Source organism: Saccopteryx bilineata, chromosome 2 (assembly GCF_036850765.1).
Source record: "Saccopteryx bilineata isolate mSacBil1 chromosome 2, mSacBil1_pri_phased_curated, whole genome shotgun sequence".
Taxonomy (NCBI): domain Eukaryota; kingdom Metazoa; phylum Chordata; class Mammalia; order Chiroptera; family Emballonuridae; genus Saccopteryx; species Saccopteryx bilineata.
Genome location: NC_089491.1, coordinates 35,426,767 through 35,445,897, shown reverse-complemented (window position 1 = coordinate 35,445,897; position 19,131 = coordinate 35,426,767). Strand labels below are relative to the sequence as shown.

The 19,131-nt window shown below is 49.6% G+C and overlaps 1 protein-coding gene and 1 pseudogene across 1 annotated transcript; both read left to right on the top strand.

Annotated features, from left to right (window-relative positions):
• The first annotated feature begins 7,010 nt into the window (after positions 1-7,010).
• LOC136324197 (glyceraldehyde-3-phosphate dehydrogenase-like) lies at positions 7,011-8,024 on the top strand (annotated as a pseudogene).
• A 4,776-nt stretch (positions 8,025-12,800) lies between these two features.
• ALDH1B1 (aldehyde dehydrogenase 1 family member B1) lies at positions 12,801-18,445 on the top strand. The gene is made up of 2 exons (XM_066256699.1): positions 12,801-12,948; positions 15,079-18,445. The coding sequence occupies exon 2, from the start codon at positions 15,089-15,091 to the stop codon at positions 16,640-16,642; it is 1,554 nt and encodes a 517-aa protein (XP_066112796.1). The 5' UTR covers positions 12,801-12,948; positions 15,079-15,088; the 3' UTR covers positions 16,643-18,445.
• The last annotated feature ends 686 nt before the right edge of the window (positions 18,446-19,131 follow it).

Sequence of the window (19,131 nt, the reverse complement as noted above, 5' to 3'; positions counted from 1 at the left end):
AGAAGAAAAAAAAGTCAAGAGGGCCACATGCTCCCAGAAACAAGGGGAGATGATTTCTGTTTGTAGGAGAGAAGAGCAGCCCTCTACATGTTTAATATACAAACCCGCTTCACTCGTGTCAGGTCATCTGCCTGGCCCTAAAGCATTTCACTTTGCAGTATTCTATAATACCCCTGCCAAGGGCTTGTCTCTAGGATGCTTTACCTGCGAAAGACCTTGACTTGGAAACTGTTAGCGTGCTCTAACCCCTTGGTTTTGCAGATGAACAGCTGCTGCCCAGAGAGGACATGCAGTGCATCCAAGGACACCTGATGAGAAAGCCTTGACAGATAGCCACTCTGCCCAGACACCCACAGCCTGATCGATCTCAGGACGGTTACTATCCAGGCTGACCTTAGCGGAGAGCAGAGAAAACATGGGACAAGGACATAGGAGGGATGAACTTTGATGGAGAGAAAAGGAGAGACACGAAGGGGATCCAGGGCAGCCAGTGCCTCTCAGAGGGTAGCAGGAGGAGGTGCCGGGTGCACTGGGCCCAGCGCGGTGGGGCCAGGGCCCAGGCGGACCGGGAGCTGCGTGGGCCTGTGCATAGAGGGCAGGTCCCTCCACTGCTTCCAAAACACCTGCAGGTGCCGCCCACAGCCTACTGACCCAGCTTCATGCCTGCTGATCTATCTGATCTCTCACCACCCACTCAGGCCTCCTTCTACCTCCAGGCCGGAACTACAGCTGGTCCTTGAGCTCCCTCCTCTCTCCTCTGCCGCTTGGATGGATCTGCAGCCAGCACAGCTGCGGCTTGGTGGTGCCCTTAGATGTCACCCCTGCAGCCATGGTTCTCCTAGTCCTCATGATGTCTGTGCACACTGGCTAGGGTTATTTCAAATTTACAGACACAAAAACAGGCTCAGAAAAAAGTAGATTTTCATATTTTAAAATTACAAACTGTTTAGTGGAGGAATGAGACTAGGACCCCAGGTCTTTAAGTTTCAGTGTTCTTTTGAATACACTTTACCATTCTACTTCTTATGTAAAAAATATCCCAAACCATAGGATCTCGTGCCCAGAGAACAAGACTGGAGCAGTGGTATCACTGGGTGGTTTTTATTTTCCTCTTCGTTCCAATTTCTTTACTTCAATTCATTTTTTTTCTACAACGAGCATGAATTATTTCTATAATCAGAAAAAAGAATAACCATTAGAAGTAAAATCCTTCTTATCCCCCAAAGCCCAACTCAAGTGCTATCTCTAACCTGAAAGGAGAGCTCGCTGGGGATTAGCAGCCCTGTCCTCCAAACCTCAATTGCTGTGTCCTTCCTTGGCTTCCTATGGACTGAACTGAGTCTCCCTAATATTCGTATGTTGAAGCCCTAACTCCCGGTGTTACAAGTTCTAAAAAGCAAAACGTGCGTTTGCTCGTGCACGATGTCAATCCCATGCTAATGAAGTGATATATGTGTTCACTCTGCTGTAGCGTAACCCAATACTACGTCATAAGGGACTTGAACATCTTTGGATTTTGTAATCCTGGAGGTCAGAAACCAATTGCCCGCGGATGGATACCAGATATGGAGACAGACACTGAGACAACGACTAGACTAGAAAAAAACAGAGGTGGTGAAAATATTCATTGTCTTCATTTTCTATTGCTACACAACAGATTGCCCCTACATTTAGCATCTTTCAACAAGTTTCTGAGGATGGGGACTCGATGGAGTGTTTAGCTGAGTGGTTTTGGCTCAGAGTCTCTCATGGGGTTGTTGTCAAGCTGCTGGCGAGGGCTGCGGCCCCCTGAAGGCTAGCCTGGGGCTGGCAGATCCCCTTCCAACTGCACTCATGGGTGTGTTGGCAGCCAGGAAAGAGGTCTCAATTCCTCCCAGGTGGGCTCACATGGCCAAAGCTCACATGGCCGCTTTCTTCCCAGGGCAAGAGCTCAGAAAGAAAGGCCCAAAACGGAAGCCTCGGTTCTCCGTCATCTAGTCTCGGTGTGACATACCACCACCACCACTACAGTGTGCTGTGGGCCACACCCTCCCACTTCCTGGTCCAGAGTGGGAGGGGACCATGAGATGTGGGTGGGAACACTAGGAGTCAGGCTGTTGGGGGTCCTCTTGGAACCTGGTTATAACATATTTTTTAAAACCAAATAATCATTTGGACCAAATTAATATCAACCCACATGTTTCTAGCCCAGTTGCCTTCCACCAGATGACAGATGGCTTTGGAAACTAAATAGGAACATGAATGAGGGTATCTCCTTCTTCCTGTGTGTGGTGAGCTGAATAATGGGTCCCCAAGTGATTCAGGTTCCAATTCCTAGACCCTGTAAAACCTTAGATGGAAAAAGCATCTCTGCAGATGTGATTAACCTAAAAAAAAACCTCAAAATGGGGAGATTAGCCTGGGTTATCCAGGTGGCCCTAAATGCAATCAGTAGTATCCTTACAAAAGAAGTACATACTGTACTCCTGGCTTTAAAGATGGAGGAAGGGACCATAAGCCAAGGAATGCAAAAAAAGCAGCTCTAGAAACTGAAAGAAAAAAAAAGCAAAGAAATGAATTCTCCCCTAGAAACTCAGGAAGGTGTGCAGCCTCGCTGAAACCTTGATTTGGCCAATGAAACTGATTTCCAACTTCTGACTTCCCGAACTGTAACGGAATAAATGTGTGCTGTTTCAAACCACAAGTTTGTGTACAGGACCTTGGTGAGTGGGGGGAAGACTCTCTCACACTTCACTGCTCTGTGAAGCAGAGAACGGTGGTGAGGATTCTAAGAAGATACTGATTAAACAGGGTTTGCAGATGTTCTTCAGTGAATCCACAGCCCCGCTCAGTACCGCAGGCACCGAGATGGGCTTTAGCTGAATGAAAACTGGGATTCTGGCTTTGGTAGCTGGAGGAGTCTTATGACCTCTCATTTCCCCTCCACTTTGGCTTTCTTTTCGCTTGAAAACAAGAATGAATTATCTTTTCTTTCCCTCTGGGTGTTGAAAGTCAGGAAGCCTGTCAAATAAACATCCCCAAGAAGAGCGCTGATCCGTCTCCAGCAGGTAGTACTGCACCTCCAAGGCCAGATGTAGTGGGCTTCTACTCCCGCCCTGCCCTGCCCTACTGTGCCCTGCCCTGCCCTGCCCTGTCCTGCACTGCCAGGCTTTCTCTACCTGTCCTGCGGCAAGTCCCTGTCTCCCCTGGAATTCAATCTCCTATCCTGTACACTCAGGGTAACTATAATATTAATTCATATTCTTATTCTTCCCACCACGGTGATGAACTTCTCTCTTTGGCTCAAGTCGTAAATGGCAGTGCAGGACTCATTTTTAGCTGAAAAGTGCATGTACTGCCATATGGGTGCTTTAATGTGAAACGATCACCTAGCTAGCAGTTTGTAAGCAGCAATGTCTGAGCTAAACCCCCAAGAGCCCACCTCCACTATGCCTCCAGCCCCTGCTCTAGGACCCCTAAAGTCTCCCATGACTCAGCATCTAACGGAGAATTGCCTAGCTGAGCAGGGAACCCCGAGGTCCGGGCACAGAAGAATTGCCGCCAGGCTCTGCGCTCACTCGTCCTTGCTGAACCTCTGTTAGTCAGTGGTTTGAATAGCACTTCTGGGCCTGGTCTGGGCCCCTCCACAGGCTCAAGCACTTCCCAGGGCTGATCCAAGCTCTCCAAGTAGCCTCTCCCACCCTTTACACACCAAAGGCCCACCCAGCTCATGGAAGAACTAGGAGGGCAGCTGGGGTGAGCCATTGTCCAGCCAGGGACCTCTGATCTGTCCACTCATCTGCCTATCTAGCAGGTCATCTGGTCCAAGAAGTTGACCCTGGAAGGACAGACTGGGCCAGCTGTCCTCTAGACCCCATGAAAGATTCTCACTGGACTAGGTGGAGGCCACATTCCCTGGGTCTTGCCCCTGAGTCATTTCACCCTGCCCTTTCTCAGGGACATTCCACACATTCCCAGAGGCAGCGTTAGGAAGGACCACTGAGCCAGAGACCTCTGGAGCTGCCTCTAAGGGGTCACCAGGGGGTGGGGACGCAGCGAGCAGCTCCCTTTCACTGGGCTTCACGCTGGCCTTCTCTGTAAGAGTTCATTCTGTGATCTCGCCCACGTCCCTCCTCGTGTGGACATTTAGGCCCAGAGGACACACAGTGAGGCAGGCAGCCAGGGATCCAGGCCTCTGGTCTCCCAGACTGGGGATCTGCCCACTACACCTCATGTCCTCTCTCCTCTGTGGGTCCATCTTCCCTGTCGTGCAGGCATGTCCCTCTGTTCTGGGAACAAATGTTCCGTGATCTGTAATCCATGTGAACAGATGTGCAATGGGAAGCAACCTTCTTATTCCAACTCTGGGGCAGTTTCATCAACCTGTAGCTGATACCTGAACCGGGTGCAGCCTATCTGAAAAGATTATTTAAACACCGCTCCTGAATCATAAATACCAGCTGAACAATGAATAAAACCGTGCCACGTGCGGTTTCTCCTTATGGGTGCTAGTTCAAGGCTTCCCACGGACTCCCTGAATTCCTCTTGCCTCTGTGGGGTCTCAGCCTCCCCATCTGTAAAATGGTGGTGTTGGACCAGAAACTCTATGGGCCCCTTGCTCCCTGATCTGTCCCTGATTCTGGAAGGCCACGGGCCAGGCCAGCCATCATGGTATTCCTCTCAGGGAGGGGCTCCTCCTGGTGACCCACAGCGGCAAGATCTTTGGAACCAGATATGCAGAGGAGCGACTCGGCCCTGGTCAGTCACCTCCAATAATTGGCACACCAGTGTCCCCGTCCGCCCGCCTCCACAGTCTGTGAGCAGCCCGAGGACAGGGATGGTGTCCGATTCATCTCTGCTCTGCCCGGGCCTCTGCTGCAGGGTCATCAGCAACAGGAACTGAGTGGAGGGAGGGATGAGGGCTGGCAGGTGCTTGCTAATGTGGAAGCTAAGCTGCTGGGCCTTGGCAAAGGGCTGTGCCTAAAAAACTAGTCTTTGAACCAGAAAGAACTGCCTGGGGACAGAGGTGAAAGCCAAAGGCATCCTGAGCCACTGTTCCCCTGCTCTGGTCACCGAGGAGTCAGGTACTGCTGGGTCCAGGTGGCCCTTGTGCGTTCCTTAGCAAACCTGCACAGTGTCCCATTGACGGTGAGCGGCATTTCAGGTTCGCTCAATCAGCAAACATACGATGGCACCCTGGGCTGCTGCCAACACTTTGTACTTCAACCGTTGCCTCCTAATGGCCCATACCCAGAGGTGATAACGGGATGGGAAAGTCAATGGACTGGCTTTCTCACAGAGCACACATGCAGGATCCAAGGTTTACGGCCTGAGGACTCTGCTCACAATGAACATTATTTAACGGCTTGACTACAACTTTCTGTGGCCCTGATCCTCTGGTGGCTTTTTCTTTTTTTTTTTTTTTTCCTTCATTTTTCTGAAGCTGGAAACAGGGAGAGACAGACTCCCGCATGCGCCCGACCGGGATCCACCAGGCACGCCCACCAGGGGCGGTGCTCTGCCCCCCAGGGGGCGATGCTCTGCCCATCCTGGGCGTCGCCATATTGCGACCAGAGCCACTCTAGCGCCTGAGGCAGAGGCCACAGAGCCATGCCCAGCGCCCGGGCCATCTCTGCTCCAATGGAGCCTTGGCTGCGGGAGGGGAAGAGAGAGACAGAGAGGAAAGCGCGGCGGAGGGGTGGAGAAGCAAATGGGCGCTTCTCCTGTGTGCCCTGGCCGGGAATCGAACCCGGGTCCTCCGCACGCTAGGCTGACGCTCTACCGCTGAGCCAACCGGCCAGGGCCTCTGGTGGCTTTTTCGTCCATCTTAATCCCCCTCCTTTTACAGCGGGGAAGACCAAGATCCAGAGGGAGAAAGTTGCCCACAGACACAGCATGAGGCTGGAGCAGGGACCAGGACCCAGGCGCTGACACCCAGCCCTCTGCCCTTTGTACCACCCCTGCCTGCTTCTGTGATAGCTGTCCAATAATTAACTGTGGATTTAGATAAAGACATTGAGCCTAATCATGAGGGTCACAAAGGGACAGATCTGTTACAGAGCCTTTGAACCAGGAAGACATATTCTATTGATTTGGTAATATAAATCTTTTCTTATTTTTTAAAAACTTTTTATTATGAACAAGCCGAAATACAAACAAGAAACAAATGGTGTAACATAACAAATTGCCCGTGCCGTTAGCAGCCAGCTTATGCACTATCACACCTGCTGTTCTTGGTAACATAACTTAGACGTGGCTTTCCCCTAGAAAACTGAAGGAGACACACACTGCAACCAGAATGACATGTTCACATTGCAAACGGGATCAGGTTGGCCTTGCCTCCTTCTTCCTCAAAACCTAGCAGTATCCTCTGCTGTAGGAAGACAGAGCAGAGCCTCCACCCAGCCCCAGACAACCTATCTCTGGACTACTTTTAAGTGAGGGAGAAATACACTTCTCTCTTGTTTAAGACACTTTGGGGTTTTCTCTTACATCAGTAGTTTAAAAACTTGGCTATATATTGGAATCCATGGAGGAGCTTAAAAACAAAACAATGAAACCAGATAGGTATAACACCAGGGGATTCCAGTTCAGTGGGTCTGGAGTGCTACTCAGGCATCAGTGTTTTTCAGCCTATCCAGGTGATGCTTATGTATAGTCACACTTGAGAACCACTGTGTAAGTATATGCGTCTGAACGAATTCTAATGGATACAAGGTTCAGATGGAAGGTCATCTCCCAAGTAGTGCCAGGTGGGAGGCCGTCAGGGGTCCCTCCTTCATGCTTCCACAGAGGTTGGTGCTAGTCATTGTTAGGGGTATATGACATGCATTGCATTCATTTTGTTTGGGTGAGTTTTCTCTCTGTCCTCTGAGCTCCCCCAGGGTGGGACCATGTTAGATCAGTGATTTTCAACCGGTGTGCCACAAGAATTTTTAAAACATGTAATATGCAGCACTCTGCTTCTTCTGTTTGAGAGACAGCCATATCTTCAGGCGCAGTGCCAGCTGCCACCCTGAGACACAATTGCGAAGGTTGGAGTGAACGAATTTGGCCTTATTGGGCACCTGGTCACCAGGGCTCTTTTTAACTCTGGCAAAGTGGATAGTGCTGCCATCAATGGCCCCTTCATTGACCTCAACTACATGGTCCACGTGTTCCAGTATGATTTTACTCATGGCAAGGTCAAAGGCACAGGCAAGGCTGAGAACAGAAAGCTTATCATCAATGGGAAGTCCATCTCCATCTTTCAGAAGCGAGACCCCAACATGAAGTGGGATGATGTTGGTGCTGAATATGTTGTGGAGTCCACTGGTGTCTTCACTGCCTCGGAGAAGGCTGGGGCTCACTTGAAGGGTAGAGCGAAGAGGGTCATCATCTCTGTCCCTTCTGTGGATGCCCCCTGTTTGTGATGGGTATGAACCATGACAAGTATGACAACTCCCTCAAGACTGTCAGCAATGCCTCCTGCACCACCAACTGCTTGACTTCCCGGGCCGAGGTCATCCATGACAACTTTGGCATTGCAAAGGACTCTCGACCACAATCCAACTCAAATGCCTATTAATAACTATAAATGAGTTACTGGTAATCATTGTACCAGTTTTGGAAGCTAACAATAGCTTCCAAAGAGCATGGATGGTCCCTCTGGGAGGTTGTGGCTTGAGGGTCGAAGGGCTGCTCAGAACATCATCTCTTTTTCTACTATCACTGCCAAGGCTGTGGACAAGGTCATCCCTGAGCTGAATGGGAAGCTCACTCGCATGGCTCTATGTGTTTCCACCTCCCATATGTCAGTTGTGGATCTGACCTGCGCCTGGAGGAAGCTGCCAAATATGCTGATACCCAGCAAGCAGAGGGTATCCTGGGCTACTGAGGACCAGGTTGCCTCCTGTGACTTTAATGGCGACACCTACTCTTCCACCTTCGACATTGGCATTGCCCTCATTGAACACTTTGTCAAGCTCATTTCCTGGTATGACAATGCATTTGGCTATAGCAACGGGATAGGGGACCTAATGGTCCCCATGGCTTCCAAGGAGTAAGAGCCCCCTGGACCATCAGCCCCAGTGGAGGAAGAGGAGTCCTCAGCTGCTGGGGAGTCTTTGCCCAAATCAATCCCCCAACACAGTGAGACTCTCCTGACCCACAGTTTCCATCCCAGACCCTCTAAAAAGGAGTGGGGCTTAGAGAGCCCTACCTTGTCATGTATAATCAATAAAGTTCACTGTACCCAGACCAAATAAATAAATAAATAAATAAATAAATAAATAAATAAATACAAAGAGCATGCAGTGCCTGACTATTTTGTCAGGGGCAGTGGCCTCTTTTCCCTTAGATTGTCAAATAAAAAGTTGAGAACAACCAGCACAACAATAGCTGTTTGGTGTGAATGAATCAAAATTATACCTATTTTTATTTTTTGTCAGATTGGCAAAAAAATATTTTTTTTTTGGTGTACCACAGAATTTTAATAATTAGTTTGTGTGTGCGATGAGATGTAAAAGGTTGAAACTCACTGTGTTAAATCATCCAGGGTGCTGGCTCAGGAGTCAGTTCTTACCTGGGCCTCTAAAGCCCCACACGGTCTGGTCCCTGCCTACCCCTCTAGTCTCTTCCAGAGCCTTCATGATTCCTGCTTCTGCTCGACTCGTCTCTTCCCAGTTCCTTGATTACACTTGACCCCTTCCACCTTTGGGCCTGTGCACAGGCCTGTCCCTTTCACCTGCCCCTTCATTTGGTTGATCCCACTTGTCCTTCAGCTCTCATCCTTTGCCCTTGCTACTCAGAGCGTGGTCTTGCTACTAGCAGCATGGCATCACCAGGGAATTTGTTAGAAATGCAGAATATAAGATTCAGAGTTAAGAAGGTTTAACAAGGTCCCCAGAATATGTAGGGTGCTATGCTGACCAGTTCTAACTTGAAAACAGGTTTGGAATGGAGGTTGGAGCAGGGGGTATTGCTGTTTTCAGAAAAAAAAGAATGCTGGGTAAGCAGAAGACACAATGTCCACCATAACTATGGTATGTCTACATGGAATGCTATCGACTGCTTGGCCTGCTCTGCTAGGCCAGGGCCATAAACTCAAATGCCTATTAAAAGCTGTAAATGAGTTAATCTTTGTATTTGTTTCCCACTTGTTAGCTGTAATACATTATCACAAACTTAGTGGCTTTAAACACAAATTTATCATCTCACAGTTCTAGAGGCTCAGAAGTCTGAAATGTGTGTCACCGGGCTGACATTAGGTGTTGACAGAGACGCATTTCTTCCGAATGCTGGGTGGAGTTTTGTGCCCTTACTTTTTCCAGCTGCCTGCTTCTTTGGCTGGTGGCTGCATCATGTCAACCTCTGCTTCTGTCATCACACCTCCTTCTCTGATATTGACAGTCCCGTCTGTTTTTGATAAGGACCTTTGGGATTACGTTGCCCCCCCCCTTAATCAAGACAATCTCCCCACCTCCAGATCCTCAACAGCGGATGCCTCACACTCTACCCGCTGCTCTGCTTCCACCCCAGTGCTATTGGGTGCTTGTGTGGGAGGCTTGATTGTAATCTGACCCGGGACACTTGTTCCCTGTGGACTTCGGACAAGTCCCTTTCCCTTTCTGGGTCTCGGTCTCCTCAATGATACACTGCAGCGCAGAGGGAGGGAAAGAGAAAGGAAGCCAGGCAGGCAGAAGGGAAACTGAGTTTGTGGAAGTACTCAGGTCTGGTTTGGTTTGACAACATTCAGGTTTTGGTAGTGTTCACAGAGTGTAAATTTTACGTAGAAGTTCACTTAGGAGAAAAAGAGGGGGCAAAGGGTATACTTAGATTTGTATTTTATAAGCATCTTTATTTTAAAGTTTCCATTCCATGTGACTCCCTCAGTGTCCTGAGCCAGGCTTCCGCGTTCAGTTCAAATGCAGAGAACAGAGACACCTGTCATGCTCAGTGTAGAATAAACACCCAGTGCAGCTCGCATGTCTTTTTGTTTAAAATGTGTCTGTTCCACTCATTATCTCAGAGCCTGGAATCTTTTCCAGTAATTTCCTAGACATATAAGGCTTCAAAATGCCGAAGGCTAGAAATAGCTTCTCTTCCCCCACCAGGCCGGTGTAAATACATCCCTGGATGACATTTCTTGCTGACAGTGACCTGAGTGTGGCTTGTGTTATCTCACTGTTTCCCCTTCAGTCCTTTTAGTCTAAACACTCACAGTGGCTCCAGGCCCAACATCCGTTACAGAGGCCTGTATCTGTTTCTCTTCTTTCTTTTCTCTCTCTCTCTCTCTCTCTTTCTTTTTGCCAATTAAAAAGCTGAATCCAAAACAATCCTGTAAAATAGTCAACCCCTCTGCAAAAATAACGTGTGCATTTCTCCCTTCACCATCGCACATTCACCCTTCTCTCCAAACCATAAATCAAGCATCATGGAAAGTTCTAGCTTTCTAATTTTTGAATGCTTTTACAAATGCCTTGCAACAGGACTACTGTGGTGAGTTCCGATGCTAAACGCAGCCTAGGGGGTTGTCAAGGTGGGCATGCTGAGTGCAATCTAGAGACAGCCAAAGCCGTCGCTACTGAGTAAGCCTGTTTCTGAAAGCCATCTGTGTTGGAATGATAGACTCCTCAAAGACCACTTAGGCCGGTGCTTCCCAAGTATGGTTGCACATCAGAAGCATATAGGCAATTACATTTCTAGGACTCCATCAACATATAATGAGTTAGAATTTCTGAAGGTAAAACTCAAGGAGATTATAATTTTTGTTTTGAAGCTTCCAGGCAATTCTGATGCTCAGCTAAGTCTAGTTCACATCTCTGGTACTCTCCTTTTCAGGATTTTTCCAAATGGTTGCCTATCCCTCCTTGTATTCCTCCAGTGATGGGGGGCTCACTGCCTTTCAAGGTCTGCCATTCATCCTTAGTCAGTTGTGCTTTGTCAGGAAGTTCGTCCTCTACCCTCTGGAACTTCCCCTTAGTGGTGTGGTTTTGCCTTTTAGGACCCTGCAAACCACATCTGCTTTTACCCTTCAGAGATTTGGAGGGTGCAACTTTGTTCTGTGAGTCCTGTGAAGTGGACAGCTCCAGTTTCTTCAGCTGTACCTCACAAACACAGCCTCCATCTTCTCCTTGTGGTGATCACTTCTTGTCTGCCAGTGGCCTCTCCCACCTACTACAGATTTCCAATGCGGTCTGACCAAATGAAGACTGACACTTGTTTTGTCATGGACTGACTGCCTCTACTGGGACCTATTAATGATTGATCAAACAATCATTAAGTCAATCCATGAGTGTCTTGTCAAGTGCCCAAGGAATGCGAGGCTGGCCATGTGCTATGGGGGAGGTAGACGGGGCCTAGCAAGAGGCCTCCCAATCACAGGGAAACAGGAACACAGATGTGGCAGGATGCAAGGCATAGTGCTTTAGTAAAGAACTAAATTTTGCAGCCAGGATTGTAGATATCCTAAGGATGAGAACTACGTGAAGCAGTCAGGTTTAAACAGGAGAATGTGAACAGTATGTGGAGAGATAGGTATTTAATACAGAGAACTGGGTGCCGACAGAATTGCTGAAGGGCCAGAGGGACAGCATTAGGCTTTAGATGGCCTAGAACATGGACATGGCCTGCCAGCCTCATTACTATCTGTGGCCACCTCTGCAGTTAGTTAGGTCAAGACACACCCCTGCGGCCATGATTCAAAGAGCAGGTGGCCAGAGTCGAGCTGCAGCCATAGGTGCCACCCCACACCCGGGAAGCCTGGGAAAGGATGAGGAACGCTAATGCAGAAAGTCCTCACATTTCTGCCACCATGTTAGTGATGTCCCAAAGGGGTAGGGCTATACCCCCCACCTTCCACATCTGGCCGAGGTACCACTAATCAGCAGCACTGAGTTCACATCCAGAGCTCTAGCTGCAAACAAAGCCCGAAACTTAGCTCTTAGCTGCCCACCCTCTCCAACCAGCAGGAGGGAGGGTGCAGTGGTGATGGCACAAGTGAAAATGTGGGTGTCTATCTGAGCACCTTTTATGACAGCAAGATGGAGACAAGCTAAATGTCCATAAACAGTCCTCCCTACAGCTTGTAATTAATTAGTGAAATGAGAAAAGATTCATAAATCAGAGTTTAAAAAAAGTGATGGTAAAATAGAAAGTTACGATATGATTTTAATTCCATTAAAAGAACTTTTGAAAAACGCAGAAAAAACATACCAGCAAGATAAATGCCAAATTTTTTAAAATTAAATTTATTGGGGTGACTGGTTAATAAAAAGTCGACTTTTGGGTGAAAGGGTGGAAAGTAATGTTTTATCTTCACCCTCTCCTGTTTTCCAAGCTTTAGCGTGCATATATTCTTTTTATCCTTAGGACAAAAAAAATGCATTTTAAAAATGCACAAGTAGAAAAATCTTCACGGAACTGAGAAAAGAGCAGTGAAAGTGAAGACAGTCAGAAGTTAGTGACCCAAGGTAAAAAACAAAAACAAGCAAAACAGACAGGGGAGGAACAAAAGGGGGTAAGGAGAGGATCAAGGATGACAACCTAACTAGGTACATCGTGCGGGAGGGAAAAGTGCAAAATATAATTGGGGTCCAGTCTCAGACGGCTGTGCGACCTGGAGAAGTGTCCCTTTCAGGGTCTTAGTTCCCGCGCTCCACCAAGCGCTTTAGGACTCCAGCTCCGAGTCACGGCGCGAGGGAGGGAGCGCCTGCGTGGTGCGGCCGCCCTGAGTGCGTGGCTGGGTTGAAACTGAGCGGGTCCAACAGAAACCCCGACCTTCCGGTTCCTAGAGGGAGGAGCAGCCGTGGCCTCCAGGCCGAAGACCTGCGGCGCCCCAGGCGTAGGCGGAGCCTCATTGGAGGACAAGCGTCCGGGCTGCGCGGAGGCGGGACCTGCGGCGAACACTAGGCGGGAGGCTGCGCTATCCGGTGATATCCTGCACCTGCACTTGCACCTGCACCTGCGCCCGAGCCCGAGCCGCCGCAGGTAACGAGCGCCCTTCTCCTCTCGAACCCCCCACGCCCACCCCGGGCAGGCCGCAGCTCCTGTCACCGTGATGGAACCCTCCCCTCTAGGCCTCCGCTCACCCATCTGGGGCCAGTCTTTCCGCTTTGCGTGCACTGTAGAACCCTCTCCCCGTTTCCCGACCTTCTCCCTGCACCGGGTCTCGGTCCCGGGTCCGGAGGTGGCGCAGGAGCTCACAGAGAACGCACACACCCCTCCATCCCTCTTATCCCGCAAACCCTTCTGATTAGCTAGCCTAAATTTCTCCCACCCAACCGGCCCACTACAGTGGAGGGCTTCTGAGGACCCTTGACTGTAGCAAGTAGCCAATAGGCTAGGACACGTGCCCCCCTCCATACAGAATAGGTGAGGTAGGCACCTCCTGTTCCTAGCTTGATGACTCAGAAGGTCTGGTTCTTGGCACAGGGGGAACTAATATAGAGAACCGAAGAAATTGCCCATAGTCAGGAGAAAACACAAAGCTAGGACTATGGGAACCCGGGCTGAGGTTCCTATTTTTACTTGCTGTGTGTCATCAGTAAGCCCTTGAACGTTCACTCTCTGATCCCCAGCCTTCTTCCAGAATGCTCAGATCACCCCCGGGCTGCTAGGAGTTTCCCTGAGTTAACTGCTGAGACAATGGCCTGCAAACTGTAAAGCCTGGTGCATCAGTGAGCAGTGACTTCCTATATACAAATGGAGGTGCCAGGGCAGTCCCTATATAGGCCCCTAGAGAAGAACAGTGTTGGCTTAGCATAAAAGATTTCTCAACCTTGGTCTGCGACCACTTCTCCCACCTGTTTAGTCCTTTCACCGCCACCCCACGGATTGATGGCTCCTCCTTACACCCATTGCAGAGGACCCCTCCCTCCACAGACCCAAGCCTACTGGACCCAAGGCTGCTTCTTCCCCAGCATGGGCAGGGGGCAGAGCACTGAGCAGAGTGGAACCTGAGTGGACCGCTGACAGTTCTGCCAGCTCAGCTTCCCCCGAGGCAGGACTCTCCTGCAGCACTGATTTGTAGGCAGCTGAGGACCTGGTTGGGGTGTTTTAGTGGATGAGTTCCTTGCCCTTCTCCATGCCTTGTGGCAGAGGGTAGAGAGTAGGGGTTGGGCAGTAAGGCAAGTTCATTCCTTTTTGCTGTTGGGTGGGGCAGGACTCCAGTGAGAGGGTCAAGGTGGAGGGACTGCTATTGTGTCTGGAGAGTGACTGCTTCAATAAATCTAGGAACTTTAGACCCTGTTTAAATTTCACTGAAAAGTTTTATTTATTGTTTAAATTTTAAAGCTGCTGTTTCAGTCAAGTCTACACTGTTTGCAGTTGTGGGCAGAATTAAACAGGCCCTTCTTTCCAGCTGCTGCTGGACTAGCCGCACCCCTGGGAAGCTGGGATTGTGCCTGGGAGCCGGGATAACCTGGTTTCTGAGGGTGCTGCCAGCTCTGATGTCCTGGGTGCAGTGTGGCAGACGTGTGTATGCACAGCCCCATTCAGCAGCCCCATGAGGCATTTTACACGTGAGGCAGCTGAGGCACAGTGGTGAAGTGAAGAGAGCCCTTCTCCAAGAGAGCAGCTCTGTCTCCGAGTCCCTTTGGTTTCTACTCCATTCTTAGGTCAATGAAACAGTCTTTGTGGACATTGATGTAGCAGGCAGAATTCCAGCCAGCAGGGCTATGGTAATGAACACAACAGGGGAAAAGTCCTGCCCTCTTTGACCTGTTGTCTTATCGGGGAAAGTCAGACAATTAACATAAAAACGTGTGAAAATATATACTATTTGGTATGTTATCTGGGGCAAAATAAAGCATGGTACTGGGGATAGAGAGTGCTAGGGGTGAGGAAAGTTGCAAATTTATAAAGGGTGTCACAGAAGGCCTTGCTGAGGTGACGTGTGAACAAAGACCCAGAAGAAGTGAGGGAGTGAGCGGAGGATACATGGGACATGACCAAGTTGGACCAGAGAGTTCTTGAGGGCCTATGTATACCTTACAGCCCATGCTTTTTGAGATGATACCCTTTATGCTAGAATCTTGGAATGTCTGAGCTGGTGGGCCTTTGGAGGACCCCCTGGGCCCCTCTCACCTGTTCATGTTGGTTCCCCCTGTCCCTCTCCAGAGTAGTCAGTATGCTGCGCTTCCTGGTGCCCCGGCTGCTTTGCTTCCGAGGTCGGACCGCCCCGTACTCCTCTGCAACTGCCCTCCCGAGCCCCATCCAGAACCCGGACATCCGCTACAACCAGCTCTTCATCAACAATGAGTGGCACGATGCAGTCAGCAAGAAGACCTTCCCAACAGTCAACCCCACCACGGGAGAGGTCATTGGCCACGTGGCCGAAGGGGACCGGGCTGATGTGGATCGGGCCGTGAAGGCAGCTCGTGAGGCCTTCCGCTTGGGGTCTCCGTGGCGTCGGATGGATGCCTCTGAGCGGGGCCGGCTGTTGAACCGCCTGGCTGACCTAGTGGAGCGTGATCGTGTCTACTTGGCCTCATTGGAGACCTTGGACAATGGGAAGCCTTTCCAGGAATCTTATGTCTTGGACCTGGATGAGGTCATCAAGGTGTACCGGTACTTTGCTGGCTGGGCTGACAAGTGGCATGGCAAGACCATCCCCATGGATGGTGAGCATTTCTGCTTCACCCGGCATGAGCCCGTTGGTGTCTGTGGCCAGATAATCCCGTGGAACTTCCCCTTGGTCATGCAGGGCTGGAAGCTCGCCCCAGCACTTGCCACTGGCAACACTGTGGTCATGAAGGTTGCAGAGCAGACCCCCCTTTCTGCCTTGTACTTAGCTTCTCTCATCAAGGAGGCAGGCTTCCCCCCTGGCGTGGTGAACATCATCACAGGCTATGGCCCTACAGCAGGAGCAGCCATTGCCCAGCACATGGATATCGACAAAGTTGCTTTCACTGGCTCCACAGAGGTGGGCCACCTGATCCAGAAGGCAGCCGGAGATTCCAACCTCAAGAGAGTCACCTTAGAGCTGGGCGGGAAGAGCCCCAGCATCGTGCTGGCTGATGCTGACATGGGCCACGCTGTGGAGCAGTGCCACGAAGCCCTCTTCTTCAACATGGGCCAGTGCTGCTGCGCGGGGTCCCGGACCTTCATTGAAGAATCCGTCTATGATGAGTTTCTCGAGAGAACAGTGGAGAAAGCTAAGCAAAGGAAAGTTGGGAACCCCTTTGAGCTGGACACCCAGCAGGGGCCCCAGGTGGACAAGGAGCAGTTTGAACGAATCCTGGGCTACATCCGGCTTGGTCAGAAGGAGGGGGCAAAACTTCTCTGCGGTGGGGAGCGTTTTGGGGAGCGTGGTTTCTTCATCAAGCCCACAGTGTTTGGTGATGTGCAAGATGACATGAGGATTGCCAGGGAGGAGATCTTTGGGCCTGTGCAGCCCCTATTCAAGTTCAAGAAAATCGAGGAGGTGATTGAGAGGGCCAACAACACGAGGTATGGCTTGGCTGCGGCCGTGTTCACCCAGGACCTGGACAAGGCCATGTACTTCACACAGGCACTCCAAGCTGGGACCGTGTGGGTAAACACCTATAACATTGTCACCTGTCACACGCCATTTGGAGGCTTTAAGGAATCTGGCAATGGGCGAGAGCTGGGGGAGGATGGGCTTAAGGCCTACACAGAGGTGAAGACAGTCACCATCAAGGTTCCACAGAAGAACTCCTAAGAACGTCCACCATGGAGACCCAACTTCAGTCCAGAGACACCATAACCATCTACCAGTGGTTGCCAAACAATTTTTTAGCCACAGACACCCTATTATATACTCCAAATGAACTCTTAGAATCTCAATAAATGAAATAATTAAAATCAGAACTGCTCTAGTGCAGGGCTGGCGGCTGGGCTCAGAGTCCTATCCTTCTGCATCCTAACCCTACCCCCTTGGAGGCCCTGAGTTACTTCATTGAAACCTTAAGAATCTCTGGAAGATAGATTTAAAGCTACTGATCTGGACTTTTCCTGATGAACCAAGGGATTTCTAATGGATTAACCTGCTGGCTTAGTGGGTGGACTTACCTGAGATACGGGGTTGGAAGGTATTAGTTTTGATGGATGCCAAGTCTTGGCTCCATTCTTCAATGATTTAACCTAAAAATCAAGGTGCTTTTCCTTTTCTGAGTACCTGTTGTTGGCTATTTTGCCTGATTTCGTTTCATTTTGCTACTAATTTTCTTTCATTTGAGGGAAGGAATGGGCAAAGAATAAATTTATATAACCATCCTTTTTTTTTTTCTTTTTTTTTTTGTATTTTTCTGAAGCTGGAAATGGAGAGAGACAGTCAGACAGACTCCCACATGCGCCTGACCGGGATCCACCCAGCATGCCCACCAGAGGGCGACGCTCTGCCCACCAGGGGCGATGCTCTGCCCCTCTGGGCATCGCTCTGCCACGACCAGAGCCACTCTAGCGCCTGGGGCAGAGGCCAAGGAGCCATCCCCAGCGCCCAGGCCATCTTTGCTCCAATGGAGCCTGGCTGCGGGAGGGGAAGAGAGAGACAGAGAGGAAGGAGAGGGAGAGGGGTGGAGAGGCAGATGGGCGCCTCTCCTGTGTGCCCTGGTCAGGAATCGAACCTGGGACTTCTGCACGCCAGGCCGATGCTCTACCACTGAGCCAACCGGCCAGGGCCTAACCATCCTTTAAAATAAGTCAAACAACCCAAATGTTCATCAATTACTGAACAAAATGTTTTCATGGAATATTCCTTGTATTTTTCAGCCATAAAAAGGAATGTCAGCCCTGGCTGGTTTTCTCGGTGGTAGAGTGTCAGCCCAACATGGGGAAATCCCAGTTTTTATTCTGGTCAGTGCACACAGGAGAAGCGACCATCTGCTTCTCCATCTCCTTCATTTCTCTCTTTCCCTCCCACAGCCATAGCTTGAATGGTTGGTCCCAGGTACTGAGGATTGCTCTGGGGCCTCGACTCAGGCACTAAAATAGCTTGGTTGCCAAGCAATGGAGCAGCAGCCTCAGATGGGCAGAGCATCTTCCACTAGTGGGCTTACCAGGTGGATCCGGTTAGCGTGCATGTGGGAGTCTGCCTCCCTGCCTCCCTACCTCCCCACCTCTCACTTAAAAAAAAAAAAAAAGAATGAAGTACTGACATGCTACAACATGGTTAAGCCCTGAAAACATGCTAAATAAAAGAAGACAGACATATAAGGCCACATGCTGTATGATTCCATTTATATGAAATGTCCAGAATAAGCAAATCCACAGTGAGAAAGTAGTTTAGTGGTTGCCAAGGCGTAGGGAGGAGAGAATGGGGAGTAACTGCAAACGGATGTGCGTTCTATGGAGAAGAGGTTTTAATATCCCGCTGGAATTGAGTAGTGGTGATGCTTGCACACCTTTGTGAATGTACTAAAACCCTCTGAATTGCATACTTTGAAAGGGTGACTTTTCTGATATGTGAATTGATTTCAGTTAAATATTGAAATAAACAAGCTCACACATTCTGTTTGCAAATCCATTTTGTGTCAATATTCTTTTGCTGCTATTTTATAGTCTCAGAGATGGAAGGGACCTAGGTCTTCATCTGGTCAATCCCAACCCAGGTGAAAAAAGTCTCCTCCACAATAGTTCTAGTTTTGTTTTTGTTTTCTCCTGGCTGGGTGGATCACAAAGTGAAACTAAGACCCACAGGGAAAAACTCGGGTTCCTGCCTGGAACAAGTCCATATCCGATCTCATTTTAAGACTTCCACTGGCATTGTTCTCCCAACCTCTACCAAAACACACCACCCCTCGAGCCAAGACCAGTATCAGGGTTATCCTGACAGGCTGGAATTTCCAGAGGTTCAAGCCCGAGAGTTCCGTATGTGTACTGTTCGTCTTAATTCCCCAATGGATGGGAGCAACTCCAGCCAGCATGCCACAGCACTAAACAGAATGCTGAGCCCCTCCCTGCCTGCCTTCCACCTTTTTATCACGTTAATAATGAATTGCCCTATATTAGAACCACTCAACCTAGCTAATGCATACCCCAGGCATCTCTTCAGCAGCCTGTTGTCTCACCTCGGCTTGAAGATGATTGTGTTCGGTATCTGAACTTGAAGTTGACCTGAAAATGCTTTTTGGGGATTCTGAGTCTGTTTGCTTTCCTCATCTCTCCTTCCAGGGCCTCCTTTCTATGACTTTTGTCAAAGGCTGGGATGAC